The following is a 19,519-nucleotide window of genomic DNA, read 5'->3' as shown; positions in this document are numbered from 1 at the left end:
GCTCTTGCATCATTTTGATCTTCTAGTATCCTTAGCATGTCATGTTTACTTTATACTTTGTAGCATTTTGTTTTTAAGGTGTTTTGTCTTTTGTTTGAGCTTCAATTTTCATTCATCTTGTACCCAATATGCATCCTTATCATTGTTCTTATCATCTTTTCTTCCTCTCCTTCTTCATGGTCTATTTGTCTATTTGTGACAAAAAAGGAGGAGAGTATCGTCATTTCTATATGACTCTTGTGCACATTCTCAAGGGGAGAAATTTTATCTCGTGCACATTTGTAGAGGGAGAAATTCCATAGGAGAGATGCATATACTAAAGTGGAGAAGACATCTTTTTATGAGAAAACCATGTTTTGTTTTATTTTACATCATGTGTGTTTTTTTGTTTTCTTTATGGTGCTTTGAGTTACTTTTAGTTTCTATGCTTTATTGTTCTCATCGCATTATGTTTATGTGTTGGACATGCATACATCCTTTATGCCTTGTGCTTTATTGACTGCATATTCAGATGATCATTTTTTTTTTGCTAGGTGATCATTGTCGTCATTTCCATATAATTGTTTGGTGTTTAATCAAGTTGCTCATACGTTTTACATCATGTTTACTTTATCGCAATTTACTTGTTACTTTATACTTATCCTTTATTACTTGTTTTACCTTGGGAGTCTAATCTGTTTTGTGCAAGTGTTTCAGAAAACAAGTATTTGGTTCTAAGTTCATCACAAGTTTTAGATTTAGGTGTGAGTAAGTTTTGCCATTGTTCCCAAACTCACATTTAATTCTACAGTTTGTTATAGGGTGTTTTTGTCACGGAATAGCCAAAGGGGGAGGTTGTTAAGTTATGGTTTTTCACATGACATTTATATTGGCTTTATTCCATGACAAAAAGTGTTGCAATTTCATTAATTTATTTCCTTGTATTTTGTAGGATTTAATTGTAATGAGTTTAGTCTTAGGTGGTGAAGATTTTATCAAGACAGTTGAAGGATGCATGATGAGCAATTGCTGGAAGCTGAAGAGTCAGTGTGTTTCACTACTCATCTTGCGACTTGGCCAGCTCGCAAGATGCACCGATAGCTAGGATTTTAAGTGTGACTCTTATACCCTTCACCCATACTATATATACCCTCATTATCCACAAAATTGTAAGGAGGTTGTTTAGAAGAAAACCCTAGAGAGAGGTTTCTACCCATCTTGTTAGAGAGAGCTATTCATCCTTAAGAGAGAAATCCTTATAGTCTCTTCTCCTCCCTTCTCCTATTGTTATACCTTGAGAGGAGATTTGTACTTAAATATAACCTACACCTATTAAAAGTGTAGAGAGTGTTTTGGAGCTTGGGAAGCATTGGATATTTGCCAAAATAAGCCGGTGAGGCTTGGCAGTGCAATCGGGTAGTATTGCAAGATCCGGGAAGTTAGTAAAGACAAGACTTCGAGAAGTTCATTAGTAGTTGGAGTTTGGAGGGCTCAAGTATTTTGGGTGGATTAGGCTTAGAGGGTCTTTTTGGTATCCTTATACTCCAACTTATTCACTAGTGGATCATTTCAACTTAGAGAGCCGCGGAGAAGTTTTTCATTGAGTACTTTGTTTTCCTCTTTGATAACACATCTCGGTATTATCTTGTGTTTGCATCTCTCTTCCTTTACTCTTTGTGCTTTACATTGATTGTTTATTGTATTTGATTATGCACTAGAGTGTAGTTTCAGTTTAGTGCGTTTCATTTACTCTTATTACACACTTAGATAAGTAGAGTAAAAGTAATTTAGCCGTAATTTTAAAATTAGAGGTCTTAAAAAGTTATAGTGTTTACACTATTGAGCTTTTAGAATTCAATTAAAGTCTAATTTGTGTCATGTGTCCTATCTAATCTAAGTTTTTAAATTTTTGTGCTAAGTGAGTTAATTTAGCGTAAAAAACGATGAGTCTAATATAAATAAACCATAAAAAACATAATCATATATCTAAATCTATATATAAAATTAGAGGAAGAGAGAGTTTGAATGATTTTATATTTATGAGCCATATTTTGTGTAACAAAAAATAATTCAAATTTATAAGTCATTAATGTAATATACCATAGTTATGTATGGTACATTGCTAACTAGGTAAATTAAAATTGGATTTTGCTTTTATTAGCTTTCCATACAAATTAAATTGTTTATATTTTTGCTGTTAATTTTTCTCTGAACTAATGAGCATATTTTTTTTTATAAGTTTTCTATTCAAATATTTTGTATGTAAAGATCTTAAATGTAACAAACTGTAATTGAGTTAAATGATCTTATGCACATATCTCCATTCAATTTATTAGGAGATACTATTGGACCAATTTATTCCTTTTATTTTGTGTTATATATAGTAGAATTTTACTGACAGTGATTATGAATTGATATCGTATATGTAGAGCCTGTTTGGATAAGCTGTTTCAAAAAGTGCATTTTAAAAACAAGCGTTTTAAAACATGCGTTTTGAAAACACCATTTTAAAAACCATAGATAAGCATTTGGTAAAAATGTGAAAATATGTGTTTTTTATTTTTAAATCCACATTAAGCGTTTGGATAAGTTGTTTTCAAAATGGCTGTTTTGGATGTAAATTCCCAAAAATGAATTAACTATTTTATTAAGGTTATTTTGTCATATTTCCTATAATTGGTGTTTTTTTTATTAATATTATTGAAAATATGTAATTAAGCTTGACAATTGCATTAATAATAATAACAATAATGATGTTGTCATTGTTGAAATTCATGGAGAGAAATTTATCAAATTTAACATTGAAAAAAAAAAAAAAAACTCGCCAAGAGAAAGATATTAAAATGATTAGGAAAATAATTATATTAAAATGTTCATTACCAACGACATCAATACTAGACAATCCATTATAATAATAATAAAAGTTCTTACCCAAAACATTGAAAACCAAAATAGAAATAATGAAAATATTGTTTATAACCCACAAATGAACCGAGCTATCTTGTCACGAATAAATTCATCTCCTCATCTTATATATTCTCAATGTTTTTCTGTCTACTACTACCTTCTCCACTACTATTGCTTCTTGGTCCGACCAAGTCATGCTCATCCCAATTAAATCCCTCATCCTCCCTATCATGTTTTCTAATAAAATTATGCAAAACACAAGTAGCAACTATAATGTTTCTTTGGTGCTTAATGTCATAAGATGGCATTTGCTTCAAGATTTTCCATCTATTCTTCCACACTCCAAAAGTTTGCTCAATCACACTTCTAAGTGATGAGTGAACATAGTTAAACCTCTCTTCTAGGTGATTCGCTTGACCAACTCGTCGAAAATCTGAAAGAAGATATCTCTATCCCTTATAAGGTGACAAATATCCTTTCCTTAAAGGGGTATCCAACATCAACTAAATAATATTTTCCTAGTAAAAGAAAAAAAAAACATATAAGATGTACATAAATAATATCCTTCATACATATTTAATTTATAAAAATTTTATATACCTGGTGGTGGTTTTGGAAAGTTGACAGATTCTCGATGGATAGCATCTAAGAAAATACATGTATCATGTGTTACACCTTCCCATCTAGCCGTAACAAATGTGAAAAGTAAATCAAAATTGCTTGCCACCATCACATTAAAAGATGGCACACCCTCTCTTGTTCTCTCCAACAACAACTTGGATATGTGTATTGTCAATGACACCAATACAGTCCTAAAATATAATATAAATTTTAGTTAGTAAATAATCTTAACAAATATTAGAAGCAAATTAGAATGTATGAAATAAATACCTAAAAGTGTGGCATGTATAATGGTTTCTTTTGTATATGTCTTGAAACTACACTAAATGTAGGGTTATATCCATTGACATTATGTTAAGGCATTTTAGAATGCTATAAAAATGTCTATGTATAGTCTCACTAGAATATTGGAATCTTTCTTGAACCAACCTGTTACATGCTCCTTGTCCAAATATCATCAAACATATACCTATTGACTCTTCAAGCCTAATATGCCTTGTGTGCTGAAGTCCATATGTATGTTGTAAAACATTACACAATTGAAGGAAAACATGCAACTTCATTCTAAACATTTTATGACATTTTGAGTAATACACTCTTAATTGCAAAAACACTCGTAACTACAAAAGCAAAAGTATTGTAAAACACTCTAAACTACAAAAGCACTTCAGAACAACATTAGGCATTGAGTAATACACTCTAACAACTAAAAACAAACAACATCAAGCATCTTGAAATGTTTTGCATGGAACCAACTGTACCCAAAGATTGTTTCAAATTAAAAAATTTTCTAGTAAAAAAAAATGAAGGTAAAATCTAATCTCAAAGCAACAACCACCTGAAATTTTCTTCAAACCCATCTACTATTCAACAAGAAAAAACTAATCCCATCCAATCCAAATGGTTTTGATCAACCCCATCTATTTGATTTTTTTATTTTTTTTACTTCACAAACTAGTAAAGAAATAGCAACTACAACTTGATATTTTTTTTTCAAATCCATCTACTATTCAACAAGAAAAAACTAATCCCATCCAATTTAAATGGTTTTGATCAACCCCATCTATCTGAAATTGTTTTAGAAACTTCACAACCAGTAAAGAAATAGTAGCAGCAACAACAAATCCCTTAGTCCAGGTAAGTTCTAATATTTTGAGTTTAATTAGTCATCTAAACTAACATGCAAAGCCCATATCAATATCATAACTTCAGAGATGGGTAATGGAGAATGTTTACCTAGAAATTGTGATGAAGAACAATGATGATAATCGGAGAGAGCAACTGAGCAATAACAGGGAAGAAAGAAGCAAATATCGTGAAACTGATGAGGAGAGAACTAAAGACTGGGGATAATATATATATATATATATATATATATATATATGGAGAAGGGATAGGCTGGTATTTCGGTCATTAAGCCTGAAGTTGAGGCTAGTTTGGGTTTTTAGCCGAAACAATTAGTGGCAACCTAATCTTTCAAATCGCATGATGTTGAAAAAGCAATGAAAAATTGTATTTTCAGAATCGTGAAAATCTTCGAAATTGAAAACACAATCTTGCAAATATCGCCTAGCCAAATGTATGCTCGAAATTGCGATTAGTTAAACTATCGTTTTGAGCAATCTAAACGCCTAAACAAACGGGCTTGTAGTATTTAATAGTAATTTTTAAAATTATATAGGTAATAGCAATGTAATAAGAAAAATTTTTTTTTTTTGATAACAATGTAATAAGAAACTTGGTGTAACTAATATCATGAAAATTGCAAAAAAAAAAAAAAAAAAAAACTATTTAGGTATCTTCAAATGATTTGGTCGAACCAATGTCATGTTTGATAATTTATGCTACCATCAATAGTATCACCAGTATTACCAAATAAATAAAAGAAAAAAAAGAAGAAGAAAGAAATGTTATGAACCAACCAAATATAACAATCCTAGAATTTTTTTTTGATAATGAATAATCCTAGAATTTGATATCAAAGATTACTGGAATAAAACATTACAACGCGACCAAACGGCCCTAAATCAGGCTCCGTATATACGTAGGTCCAACATGGTTGCATCAAAGATTGTAATGGCGTCGCTGTCGCTGACCCACCGTCGTGCTCTAACGTGCGCCGTCACGGCCTCAGCCGCTTATCCTGCGCGCCTGGTGCCACACCCACCGGACCTCATCAAGTGGGTCAGGAAGGAAGGTGGGTTCGTGCACCAGGCTGTGAAGATAGCACAGCAGCACGATGAGACCATTGGTCTTGGACTCGTTGCCTCTGAAGATATCCCAAAAGGGTCTGACCTTATTGCTCTTCCTCATCACATTCCATTGAGCTTTGAATTCGACCACTCTGTTTTGTCCAACTTGGCTCGTAAAGTTCCAGGTATGGCTTTTTGTTTTTGTTCATGTTTGTACATTTATTGCTTCAATTTGTGTTAAAAATTGTTTTTTTTAAGATGTTTTGGTTTCTGGGTATCTGCATTTTACCATTTCTTCAAAGTTATAGACATAGAACTTAGTTGGGTTTCTTTGGAAATTCTTATGTGGATGATAATGGCTGATCTTTATATCAGCTTTGTTTCAATTTTGAGTCAAACAGTGTATACTGTCTTTATTTTAGAGGAAAGTGATGTACAATGGGCTGAGCATGGAAATTCTATAATGTGGACCTTTTGTTCATTTCAATAGTGAACTTAAATATCATATTGTTACTAATAAAGAATCTATTAAGATTGAACTGGGGTTACTTTTCCCCTAATTAAACCATATGAATGTAGGGACTGGGTTCCATGTCTCTATGGTTCAACCTGGTGTTCTAGGAATTCCAATTGAAGTTAATTCATTGTATAAAATACTAGCTGATTGGTATAGGTATGTGGGGCTGTCCATTGCATTTGAATGCTCAAAATACTAGTGTAGCATATAATGAGTTTGATTTTGTCATAAGATTGTCAACACTAGTGTAAAGGCTAACAGCAAGTGAACATGGGTGCTCTGTTTTGTAGCCTTAGTTTTGATTTGATCTTTGGTTCTTAAAATTTTAAGGTTCCTGTCAACTTAAATTCTAGAGTGTTTCATAAGCCAGTTAACCTTGTGAACTACAATTTTGAGAAGTATAAGCTTATTGTCACAGTTCTTAATGACCAAACTTTCAGCTAAACTCGGTCACTTGACCATTATTAATGATGAATGTTCCGAAGTTGTGGCTAGTGTAGACACCAATTCGGTAAATCAACCAATATCCTTGCATATTTGAGATAATTGAAAACCACCAAAATTTCTAGTTCATGTTAGGTCCATATTTATCATGATAAAATTAAGACTTAGACCTCGAGGCTAAGTTTTTCTTGAATACTTCTGGGCTCCACTGACACTGTGACCCATGGTTAATGTTCATTATTTTATCAAATAATTTTTGATAGGCTCCACCTAGGCTAAGTAATACTTTAATACTTCTAATATATGTGTTGGTTTCGTGTTTGTGTTGTAAAAATATGGCATGAAATATCTAGATGAATGATAATGTAAAAGCAGCCTGCTTTACATCTGACCCCGAAAGTATTAGCAATAGAATTATTACATGATGAGGAATTTCTTTGATAACGTTAATGAATGCCTTTTGGAGTAATTAGAGCATATTTAGAGAGTATTGTAGCTGTCAGGTTTCTGGACTGACTTCAATCATGAGAGTTTATAAGGACTCACTTTCATTTAGTGGAACGAGCATTCTCTTTTACTAGACTTGGGGAAGTTAGAGCTTATAACTCCTAGGAGTTTGTTGGGAATGTGTAGACTGTTCTTTTAGTTCCCTCTTATTTTATCCTTTGCATTTGATGAATTTGGCGCTCATTGCTTTAGGTTTCATGAAAGCACGTGCTTGTATGCATATCCAAATTATGTTAATGTAGAAGGTGGTCTTATGAGTGATACCGATGCGCATGTATATATTCCTTTCTAGTGAACTTTCAGTAGGGATTATGCTGTGAGAGGAGACTGATATTCTATCTTTAATCCATTAGAAAGTAGCTAAAAATGAATAGAGAAATGCTTACAGTAGTTGTAATAATTTCATTGTATGTGTAAATGACAATTTGGGTAATGGTAGATTTATGAAAGTGGAATAGAGATGTGTTTGGAAATGTGGGGATCAAAAAGAAGTCAGTACTGGGGGTGATAATGAAGGTAGATACAAAAGAAGCAACTGACTCAATATCTCCTTAAGACCAGGTGAGAGAGATGATGTTGTGAACTGAGAAATAAATTGATAATGTAGTCAATTTGAGATGACTAATCTCCTAAACTTGAGAGAGAAAGTAGATTTTTGGGTTAATTTTCTGCTTAATTCTCATTAATTCATTTAACGTACATAAATAGCCAAGGATGGAATAACCTCATCAAGAAATCCTAAAACATAAGAACTAATCTTATCCTAAAACATAGGAATTAAATTAAATACAAATAAATAACAATACTAATCTATCTAGGAAGATTTATTCTATCACTAAACTAAATTCAAATAATTTATCCAACACCTGGGTCATAACATTCCCTTCTGTTTCAAAATGAATCTTGTCACCATGGATACTTGCACCAATTCTTTAATCATTTTTGTGAACAGAAAAACCTTGATTATCACATCCTTGAACTCATCAGGAATGACAAATTCAATGTGTGAAATTAGAGTAGGTTTATTCAATTTCACAAGTAGATCACTTTGATCTATTTTTTCTACTTCATTGATCATTTGATCTTCAAATACAATTTTTGTGGCAAGTGCTCCCTCCAACGTATTACTTTCTTGAATTTTTGGTGGTTCTTTGATCACCGCCACTTGAATTGTTGGTTCTTGAATATTTGATTCTTGAACGGGTTGGACAAGATTTTCGAATGAATTTTCCATAGGAGCCTCCATTGATATTGTCTGAAATTGATCTTGAAGGGCACATATGAATTCCACCCAAAACTAATCTATCTAGGGAGATTTATTCTAGGGCACAGTGACAATTTCACTGTGCATCTTATGGATTATTGGGCAAGAATTCTTGCAAGTGGGGTTGTGTACCCGAGGTTTACTTGACAGGGGTGGGTACACGAAGTGGTCTTGCCTTGAAGAGGTTCCTCATCATTAAAAAAAAAGGTTGGGCGGGCGGGGGGGGGGGGGGGGGGGGGAAGGAATGGTAGAATTTTGATGGTGTCAAATACCCTAATACAACAACAACAACAACAAAGTCTTAGTTCCAAAACTTTGGAGTTGGCTATGGATTCTCAATATACTAATAGCGGTCGGGGACATGTATTATTCTCCGGCATTTTATCTTATCTAAACTCATACTCTCTTGGTTTTTTGCCCCCTTCTTTTTTTGATAATTAAATTGTAACAACAAGTTGGGGGAGAGGGGATAGGGGATTTGAACCTTCATTTTTCTCATGAAAAGACCAAACAATGCCATTGAACTACAAGGCACTTGACAACTCATACTCTTTCTTACTCCCAATTAATGTCTTTTTTTGCTACTTCTTCTAGTGTTATTTTAGGCTTTCTTCTACCTCTTTTTGTCCCTTCAACTTTTTTTTTTTTTTTTTTTTTAAATAAAAAAGAAAAAAAATCTCTATGTCCTCTATGGTTGGATGAATACATTGGGTAGCATCCAATCATCTTTTTTTTTTTCTTGATTTCTTAGCTAACTAACTAGTTTGAATCAAATTATTTTTACTTATAAAAAATGTAACAATTTCGGTTTAAAAGCTTCCATTCTTTTACAGTTTATCAAGCCTTTAGAAATCTTCATTTAACATTCAGAATATTAGGGATGCAAAGTTGAGTTTTCATAGGTAGGACCTTTTTTATTATTATTTATTTTAATAACACTAGTAGAAGTAGTAATATGACATGTTAGTTAAGGAGGTGATAGAGAGTATGATTTTAGATCAGATAGAATGGTAGAGTAGAATACATGTGAACAATCTTGACTAGTTCATTGAGTATCCATAGACAGCCCCATTATTTTGGGTCCAAGGCTTTGTTGTGATTGTTTTCTTTTAATTATTATTATTATTATTATTAAATATCTGGACCACCACATCTGTGGGTTTTTTTTTTTAGAGAAGAGGGGTGGGGTGGGGGGTGGGGGGTGGTTGGGTTGATGTCCAAGGTGTATTCCAATATTCCACAATAATATGTCCTTTACTTGAGAATGTATGTTTGGATATCAGGTAATGGTGTAAGGCATATAATAAAAAAAAAAAAAATTTCTTTGTTATTATCTTCTGTCCAGGAATCTGGCATACTGGATTTCTTGCAGAACAAAAACATGACACTTCCACCCTCTTAAGATTTGGTGATGGTTTAGACTCTTTAGAGGTCTCAGGCTCTAATATCATGGGATGTGTGAGTTAAATTATTAAGCAAAAAGAAAAAAAGGGGTTCACTTGTGTCTAGTGTTTACATTTTATTATTACTCTAATAGCTTTCTTCGCCCTTTTTAAAATTTTACTGATGGTATTGTCTGAGAAACTCTGGTTAAGTTGCCTATTCAGTATTAATTTTAGCTGTCATTTGTCTACCTTTGTGTTATAGTATGTATAGCAATCTTCTCATAACATGAAATGCTACTGTATGATAGCTAGTAGGTTTCCTACTCAGTTTAGGTTAGTAACTTCAAGTTGTGTAAATTAGGCTGTACTGAGTTTTGAATATGAGTAAATTGGACACTGTGGGAGCATTTGGCAGAGGAACTATGGGCAATGAAATTGGGTTTGAAGCTTCTGCAAGAAAGAGCAAAGGTTGGATCCTTCTGGTGGCCATACATCAGCAATCTCCCTGAAACTTACAGCATACCCATCTTCTTTCCTGGGGAGGACATAAGGAACTTGCAATATGCTCCTCTTCTTCACCAGGTATGTCATTTGAGCCAGCTTAAAAGACAAAATCATAATGTTTTAAAACCAAAACTGTGAACGGGCTAGGCAGGAAGCTGGAAAATCCACACAAATCCAATCTTTCTCTGTTCATAAAATGTGTTCCCTTGCTCTACTACCATTGCAGAATTCCTGTGTTATGCTTCTGCCCATGTTTTCTCTTAGTTATGTTTATTATATACACCTTTATTGTGTGACGTGAAACTTCAAAATGTCGCATATACATGTTGAACATGCATGAGATGGTAGGAATGTCGAATATGTACTAGAGAGCGACTTAACATATGTAAAGGGTGTGCAACAAAGAAAGAAATGAGCACGTTGACTAATTCAGTATTAATCACTTTGCAAATTTGCCTTTCGTTAAATTGATTAACAAAATTTGTGTAAGCACTTATGTGAGGCATACTGTGTTACATGTACTCTTTGCTTTGCTCTAGAGTACAAAGGAAGCCAATGAGCTCTAGCTCAAATGGCAACTCCTCCCCTTTAAAGAGTAGGGTGGAGTATCGCACACTCTTGGTGCGATGGTCACTCCAGAATTATAAGTGTTTGTGGAGTGTGGGGGGGGTAAGGGCCGGGATTCAACTCTTTAGGAGGGAGTTTCACACATATATACACTTATTAGACTAGATTAGAATTCTATCTTGTATAAAAAAAAAAAAAAAAAAAAAAAAGAGAGAGTAGGGTGGAGTGTGAGTTCAACACCCACCCAAGTGTGTGTACCTACCAATAAAAAAAAGAAAAAAAAAGGCATTTCCATAAATTTAGCTGGCTCCTTATTTTAAAGTTAGGGAATTGGACAATCCTGGTATTTAGGGACGTTTGTCTGTATCCAACACCTAAATCTGAGTTCTAATATATCATCTGTTGAGATTCTTTGAGTACATATTGAATTTGCAATTTTCTTTAAAGATGCTAGAAATCTTCTTCTACCAGGTAAACAAGAGATGCCGGTTTCTTCTTGACTTTGATCATGAAGTCAGACATGCGCTTGAAAATCTGAAACCAGATGATCACCCTTTTGGTGGCCAAAACGTAGATGCATCCTCCCTAGGATGGGCAATGTCAGCAGTCTCTTCTAGGGCATTTCGTTTGCATGGTAAAAAGCTTCTAGATGGAACCCACAACAATGTTCCCATGATGCTTCCTCTCATTGACATGTGCAACCATAGCTTCAATCCGAATTCCCAAATTGTTCAAGAACAAGATGCAGACAACTTAAAGATACTAGTAAAGGCATGCTGCTATCTCTTTTCTCTCCAATATTCTTTTAACCCATAAATCTTATTTGCTTATAAAAGTTGGATCACAGTTTTCTTTGCTGAACTCCTCCCTCTCTATAAAACCAGGTTGTGACAGAAACAGCGATCAAACAAAATGATCCTTTAGTACTTAATTATGGCTGTTTAAACAATGATCTTTTCTTGCTTGATTATGGATTTGTGATACCCTCAAATCCCTATGACTGTATTGAACTCAAATATGATGGAGCTCTTTTGGATGCTGCAAGCCTGGCTGCCGGAATTTCTTCACCCAACTTCTCTGCTCCAGCTCCATGGCAGAAAGAAATTTTATCCCAGCTAAATTTAGAAGGGGAAGCTCCCATTCTCAAGGTCTGTACTCTCCCTTAATATGATTTTTCCTCTTTTGGATTAATCTGTAACTAATTGAAATTTGTTTGCACTTACAATGGATTGGAGTAAGCTTTATTGTCTATTTTCTTCCTCAATTTTAGATCAAAGAAAATTCAATCATTTTGAACTTGCTCTATTTTTCCCTTCTGCTTGAATCTTGAAGTTGCGCTTGGTGTCATAAAATGAGAAAATGCTTTGGGGTTTGTCTCAAACTAATCATATCTGATCCTTTTTATGGGTACCCCCTGAATTCTGGCCGCAATAAGAATAAGTCTTGTTACTCATCACCATCCCTTAAAGATTAAGACCATGTGCAGAATGTTTGACTCTATGTTTCAGTTTCAAGAACTTTGAATAAACTACCCTGTAAAGTATCCAAATAGAAACAGTTCTGTGGCTTGTTACTCATCAGGAAAACAACAAAAAATCTGTTGATTTTTGACAATCAAAAGGGTAATGAACAAGCCTGGTCTCACTGCATATCCAACTCCCCTGAAGTCATCTTACAAACTTGTAAAGCTGTTTTCTCTTACTGGCTTTTCACAATGCATAAGTTGGAGCCTTACCACCAAACTGATCACCTTATAAAAATTTCCTCTTTAAAGTTTTAAAATGATCATTTCGTGTCCATTTTGTTTTTAAACAGGTAAGCCTGGGAGGTCCAGAATTAGTAGAGGGCCGCTTATTGGCAGCCTTAAGAGCTCTCCTAGCTAGTGACATGGAAACAGTGCACAAGCATGATTTGAACACACTCAAATCTTTATCTGCTGAAGCTCCTCTTGGTATTGCAAATGAAGTAGCTGCTTTCCGCACCATTATTGCGCTCTGTGTGATTGCATTGGGACACTTCCCCACAAAAATAATGGATGATGAATCCCTTTTGAAGCAGGGTGTCTCAGGTTCAACTGAGTTGGCCATCCAATTCAGAATGCAGAAGAAATCTTTGATTATAGATGTGATGAGAAATCTCACTAGAAGGGTGAAGTCACTCTCATCAAAAGGAGCAACAGCTCAAGGCTAATTTATTATGGTGGAAGTCATTTTCATGGTGGCTTGTTTGCTCTCAATAATCTCACTATGCTGAAATTGTCATGTATGTTGTCACTACTCATTTGTTCCTTTTACCTTTCTTGTGATTTTTATTGCCTTTATCCTCTTTAGTAACCTGATGATTATGTTTCTAGAAAATTTTGACTGTTTTACTGGTGATACCTCCTAGCTCGGTTCTGTTTTAATCTGGTCTTGATTAAACTTGTACTCTCTATTCTAGTTATCCGTATGCCATTATAAAGCAAATTACCGAACCAGCTTTTAAATTTGTTTACATGTAGCCTTGTAAAGATCTAATTAGTGGAAAGGAATAAGTTTTTTGGGTTTCTTTTTTCAATAACACTATGGAGCAGATACCATTTCACAGATGCACGACCAATAAATAAATAAATAAATAAATAGATAATAAAAATGAAAGTAGCAGGTTGGTTTGTGCTGCACCAGCAATGAAATAATGCAAATTACGAGTTACAAGCTTGTGTGCAGTTGATGCATGCATGCGTACATGCCTGAGTATTGGCTTGCATTCTCAAATTCAGAAAACCACAGGAAAATTTTGGAGTGAAATGGTTGCAGGAAAATTTTGGAGCCTGTTGTATGTGGGGTGGGGGTGGAGTATCTTTGTGTTTTAAGTTATGGCATACCAATTATGTTAAGGAAACAAAGTGGGTTAATAGCTTACGTATACTGTATCTGTAACACTTTTTTACCAACTTTTTCACTTTGTATGATTGGTTATTGGTGTAAAGGTTTTTGTATTTTTCCAACCTATCTTTCCTCTACTGGATTTATATCTTGGACGAATGACTTGCTAATTAAGATTGAGTTTTGCTTCCTCGACATGATTCGATTATTATTCCTTGGTGTGGAAGGAAGTAATTCTTGACATATTTTAGTGCTTCAAGATAATCCACAAGTGCTTTTTAAGTACTACAGAAAAGTTTATGATAAAAGATACTAAAATTTATGCAAATAGGTACCGTAGGCCCCTTCCGGGTCGTTCATTTTTTTTTTTTTTTTTTGGGGATAATTAGTGGAGGCCCAAAAAAAAAAAAAAAAAAGAAAAAGCGATGACTCTATATGCATACATGTCTTAAGGAGAAAATGAATTATAGAATATAAAAAATATAGAATAAATAAGGTATATATGGTGAGAAAATAAATGTTAAACCAAGCCAATACGAGAAAATAGTGGTGGGGGTACGTATTCTCAAATTTGCAGGCCAATTAAAAAAAAAAAAAAAAACCTTAATGTCCGAAACTTTGAATTGTGCATATGTATGAGAAAAATAGTAAGTTTCGATTGAAAGTTTTACTGATTATGAGAGAGGAAGTTGTCTTAATTTGAATTGTAAGTTTTATTAATTATGAGGCGCAGAGAGAGTTCAGTTAATTGTATTGAAAGTTTAACTAAGAGAGAGAGAGAGAGAATCAAATAAGGTAGAACAAAATTCTGGTATTCCATCACAATCTGCAAAACTTGAATGAAACAGAAGCCATATATCTCAGTCCATCCAAAGTAAGAGAAAGCATGGAACTATATAAGTCCACCACATAAGACTTTCACCACATCCTAATATTCCCACCAGATCCTAAAATCAACTATATGTACAACAACTGAAATAAACCCCAAAACATAGAACCTGGTGGGTTCCAAAAACAAAACAAAGGAAGAGTTCCTAAGTCTATAACTATAGATACCACCATGACCATAACCACAGAGTACATGGGAATCCATATAATTATGTACCGCTAAACTGAGATTGGTCTCTCAGCCAATCCCAGTGGGGAAGGTGACCTCTGCCTTGTAAATCCTCGGAGAAGAACACGTTTCATCTCTGGCTCCTGCAGTGAAGGGTGCATGATTTTCTCTATTTCTTGCTTGATCTTTATCACTTGGAGGTGAACTGGAACACCCATATTATATTCATCTCCTTCTATACTCTTCATGTTCCTCTTGTTTTCTTCTTTGTTGTTGTTGAGAATATTCTTGTGCTGCTCCATCTCTGGCCAAAAGCTTCACGCAAAAACTAAACAATCACACACACACACACACACCTTTCTTTCTTTTTCTACAGGTGCAAGGAACTCTCACACCTTATGGGAACCTTGTGTATTGGTTTATGAGGTGTTGTTATAAACGTAGGTGAATACTTTATATATAGAAAGAGAGGAAAGAGACACACGATTCCTTCATGAATACTGTGGAAGTTAACAAGGAAGGTGATTGACAAAAGTGGTAAAACTTTTGTGTATTTTTGGATCAATTTCAATACGAATCCTTTGAACCTTGTGAGATATCCATTATTTTCTACCAAAATTGGCCCACATGGCCATCAGAATTACCATACTTGGCCCTGACAAGTGTCAACAGGTCAATGATCCCCCTTTGGTTTTTGATCACATGATATTCGAATCCCCATATTTGTCTATTCCACGATTTATGCATTTATTAATTTGGTCATCACAAATTTAAGACACATGTGGTCCATTGTTTGGACGGTTTGGTTAACTATATTGAAATTATTATATGCAAAAAATAAATTTCTTTATTGGCTATTTTTTTGGGGTATACAAATTAATTGCTAACTTAACAAGTGGTGGTAGAGAATATGGGTTTGAGTTAACTTATCCGCTAAACTTTTTTACCTTGAAATAAAGGATTAGGATTTCAATTCCGCCAACAAAAGAAAAAAAAAATTATTAGTGTTTTAACTTTTTTAATCTGATATAAATAACAATTATGTTGAAGTAGACACTATTCTTATCACATTTATAAAAAAAATAAATAAAAAAAGTGGATGTAGATTGAGTAAAGTTTACGTGTTATATTAAATCACATTTATATTGTTTAATGGATTAATCTAAACATGTAGTTGAGCAATTTTTGGTCAAATAATAGTAGCAAGGGGCAAGTAAGAAAAGAGGATGGGTGATTGGGTGCGCAGCCAACTGCTTTTTACACTTATTTGAAGAAGCCTTCATTTGACTCGAGCACCCATTAAATAAATAAAAAAAAATTGTTGACATTTTAAATCAAAATTTGGTAAATAATGCAACTGTTCTCATTTGGATTAGACCTGCCTCTCATTGCTCAAGTAAAATTAGGGGTCCTAACTCCTAATTGCAGTTAATTATCACACATAGGTTATATAAAAAGTACTTATACTAGCTTATTAGTAAGTCCTGGTCAGCCAAAAAAAACAGGTCCAGATCCGTAGTTTGAAAATTTTCCCAAGAGTTATCCCAAAATGGATATGGACTGGAAAAATTATGGATTTTTAAATATATATATATATATATATATATTTTTTTTTTTAAGTTAAAAAAAGAAAAGAAAGGATAATATCAGCTAAGTAGGTAATCATATAATGGAGTAAACAAAATTGGTGATGACTGGCGATTTTGCCAAATTTGATTTAGTGCCAACTTAATTTTTTTTACTCAAGCGATAGAAGCTAGGATATATATAAAATCTTTTGAGAAAGAAATAAATTTATTTAATTTAATATTTTTTTATGAAATATAATTTAATAAATAATATTTTGCTATGGAAGAGAGGGAGTTTGAACTCTAAAAGATAGGAGAAAATTGGCCATTGCCCCTTTCGCGCAAAAAATCCAGCATTTTGCCCCCTTTTTCAAACTAATTAGGGAAATGCCTTTATTTTGAAACTCGATTTTCTCAAAATCGAGTATGGAGCGATCAAACTTAAAAAAAAAAAAAAAAAAAAAAAAAAAAAAAAAAAAAAAAAAAAAAAAAAACTTGCATGGAACTGGAGTTCTTGGAGCTTGAGTTCCATTTAAAACGCCACTATAGGGCTCCTTGAACGCAGCTATAGGTATGGGATGATCAAACTTAAAAAAAAAAAAAAAAAAAAAATGAATGGAACTCGAGCTCCATGAACTCGAGTTCCATGCAATTTTTTTTTTTTTAAATTTTCAGTTTATTATAACTCGATTGTCCCAAATCAAGTTTTAAATTGAAACTCAATTTTTAGAAAATCGATTTTCAAAACATGGGCATTTCTCTAATTAGTTTAGGAAAGGGGGCAAAATGCTGGATTTTTTTATAAAAAAAAAAAAAAAAAAAAAGGGCAAAAGCCCATTTTCTCCCTAAAAGATATCTTAGTTGGAAACATTAACAAAAAAAAAAAATTGTCAATATATCAATTAAGTAGGTAACTATATAATGGAGTAAGCAAAATTGGTGATGACTGTCGATTTTGCCAGATTTGGTTTAGTGCCTACTTAATTTTTTACTCAAAAGATAGAAGCTTAGATATATATAAATTCTTTTTAAGAAAGAAATATATTTATATAATTTAATAGTTTTCTACGGAAGAGAGGGAGTTTAAACTCTAGAAGATATCTTAATTGGAAACATTAAAAAGAAAAAAGAAAAAAAGTCAATTGAGGTACAACGCTCTTGTACATTAAAAATTAAATTAGATATTAAATAACTTGATATTTCAGTTGGACTTTGAGGAGGAGGTTTCAATTATAATAAAATGCCATAAAAAATCAAAAGATTATTTTAGCATTTACAAATAAAAAGTCAAATAATAAATCGCAAAGCAAACAAAAGTGATATTGGCTGTTTTTATTATTATTTATTATTGACATTAATATCTATTGAAATATAATAAAAGTTAAATCTTCTATTTTTTTTAAAAATTTTTTTTTTGAGAAGAACATGTTTTTTTTTTTTTTTTTTTTTTTTTTTTTTTTTTTTTTTTTTGAGAAAGACACGTACCATACTTTTATTAAGGTAAGCCTAATAAATCGGCTTGCAATACATCATGAAAATGTGAAGGAATATCCTCCATCCAAACTAACAAATCCGGAATGCCAGCGGCATGTCTAGCCAGATTATGAGCTAAACTATTACAATCCCTCTTAACATGAGAGTAATGTAATTCTTCAAAATGTCTAGATAAATGTTTGGCCTCCTCAATGATCAATCCCATTGGAGTTAGCAGCCTTCCTTCCCCCATTAATCCCTTGATAACAGACAGAGAATCACCCTCCAGTACTACCCTTTTCACCCCCACATCCAAAGCAAAAACCAGAGCCCATGCCGCAGCCTTTGCTTCAACATCCTCACTGCCTAGCTCCTGGTGCACCGGTTTTGAGCATGAGGCAATAACAGAGCCCTGGTGATCTCTTATAACGACTCCAATGCCAGACTTCTTATCTTGTTTGAAGACGGCGCCATCAAAATTTATTTTGAAAAGCTCCGATGGTGGAGGTCTCCAAAGAGGTCTGGTATTTCGGTTCTGCTGCACTGGAGTAGTCACAGGAAGTTGCCGAGCATGATATTCGGCTAGCCAAGACTTTGAAATCTGAGGAATTTGGTGAAGTGAGTCTGCCGGTTGGTTGAGACGAACCCGGTTCCGCTGGTTCCAGATTGTCCAAACCGTTACAGCAAAGACCTCTGTTTGATGGTTGTTTGCAATTAACCATGACAACAGCTCCTTGAAGGTCATGAACTGAACATCACACCTGAAATTCCAAAGCTCCAAGTCAGACCACACCGTGTCTAGTTCTGGGCAGGACCACAAAGCATGCAATGAATCTTCATCATGGCCGTGACATCTAACACAGTCTGAGTCTGTTGCAATAGTTCGACGGAATAAAGCCTTCTTTGTCGGCATAGCTTCACGGCATGCATGCCAAAGTAGTGTTTTCACCTTGGGGGGAACTTGGAGTGACCATATTCCATTCCACAGTTTCTTCTCTTCATTTACGGATTCTTGTGGTGCAGCAGGCAGCTCCTCCTCCATTTTTAAGAATTTATAACCGGTCTTGCAACTATAGTGACCATTGCTTGAGTGAGGCCAATATAGGATATCTTCGGAAGCTCCACTACTCAAGGGGATGGTCTTGATTAGCTCTGCCTCCTCTGCACTGAACAGCCCGTGTAGCATCTCTTCATTCCACCTCCTCGTACTTGGGTCTATAAGAATATCAACTCTAGAGTTTTCAAAATCTGTCAAGGGAGAAGAAAGTACTTGTGGTGGATGTTTTCTTGGCAGCCAATGATCTTGCCAAATTCGAATTTTTTTTCCATCACCGACTCTCCATCTAGCTCCCCTTCGAATGACATCCCTCCCTACAAGTATGCTCCTCCAAGCATAAGACCCCATCCTTGATTCCTTGGCCTCCATAATGGTTGAATTTGGAAAAAACCGCGTCTTGAACACTTTGTAGAAAAGGGAGTTATGATTATGCAAGAGCCTCCACGCTTGCTTTGCTAATAGAGAGTCATTGAATTTGGCTAAGTCTCTAAAGCCCACGCTTACATATTGTACATCATACAACTTGCTTATGTCATTTGACTCACAATAAATACATCGACACTATAAAGATAATTTGTTCACATTCTCAAAAAAGATAATACGATCTAAGTAA

At 34.0% G+C, this 19,519-nt stretch overlaps 2 protein-coding genes and 1 long non-coding RNA gene across 3 annotated transcripts; 1 reads left to right on the top strand and 2 right to left on the bottom strand.

The window, feature by feature from the left end:
• Positions 1-2,976: 2,976 nt before the first annotated feature.
• LOC126720076 (uncharacterized) lies at positions 2,977-4,823 on the bottom strand. Its single transcript, XR_007653242.1, has 3 exons — positions 4,744-4,823; positions 3,487-3,698; positions 2,977-3,404 (listed from the first exon to the last, which is right to left on the bottom strand). It is a non-coding gene; the product is annotated as an uncharacterized LOC126720076 (long non-coding RNA).
• A 579-nt stretch (positions 4,824-5,402) lies between these two features.
• LOC126717706 (uncharacterized) lies at positions 5,403-13,380 on the top strand. Its single transcript, XM_050419555.1, has 5 exons — positions 5,403-5,884; positions 10,232-10,398; positions 11,359-11,658; positions 11,772-12,035; positions 12,703-13,380. The coding sequence occupies exons 1-5, from the start codon at positions 5,563-5,565 to the stop codon at positions 13,075-13,077; spliced, it is 1,428 nt and encodes a 475-aa protein (XP_050275512.1). The 5' UTR covers positions 5,403-5,562; the 3' UTR covers positions 13,078-13,380.
• Positions 13,381-14,542: 1,162 nt separating this feature from the next.
• LOC126717707 (uncharacterized) lies at positions 14,543-15,375 on the bottom strand. Its single transcript, XM_050419556.1, has one exon. It carries the CDS (start codon positions 15,108-15,110, stop codon positions 14,859-14,861), a length of 252 nt encoding a protein of 83 aa, XP_050275513.1. The 5' UTR covers positions 15,111-15,375; the 3' UTR covers positions 14,543-14,858.
• Between the last annotated feature and the right edge of the window lie 4,144 nt (positions 15,376-19,519).

This window comes from Quercus robur, chromosome 3 (assembly GCF_932294415.1).
Source record: "Quercus robur chromosome 3, dhQueRobu3.1, whole genome shotgun sequence".
NCBI lineage: Eukaryota > Viridiplantae > Streptophyta > Magnoliopsida > Fagales > Fagaceae > Quercus > Quercus robur.
This window is presented reverse-complemented; position numbering and strand designations above follow the sequence as displayed.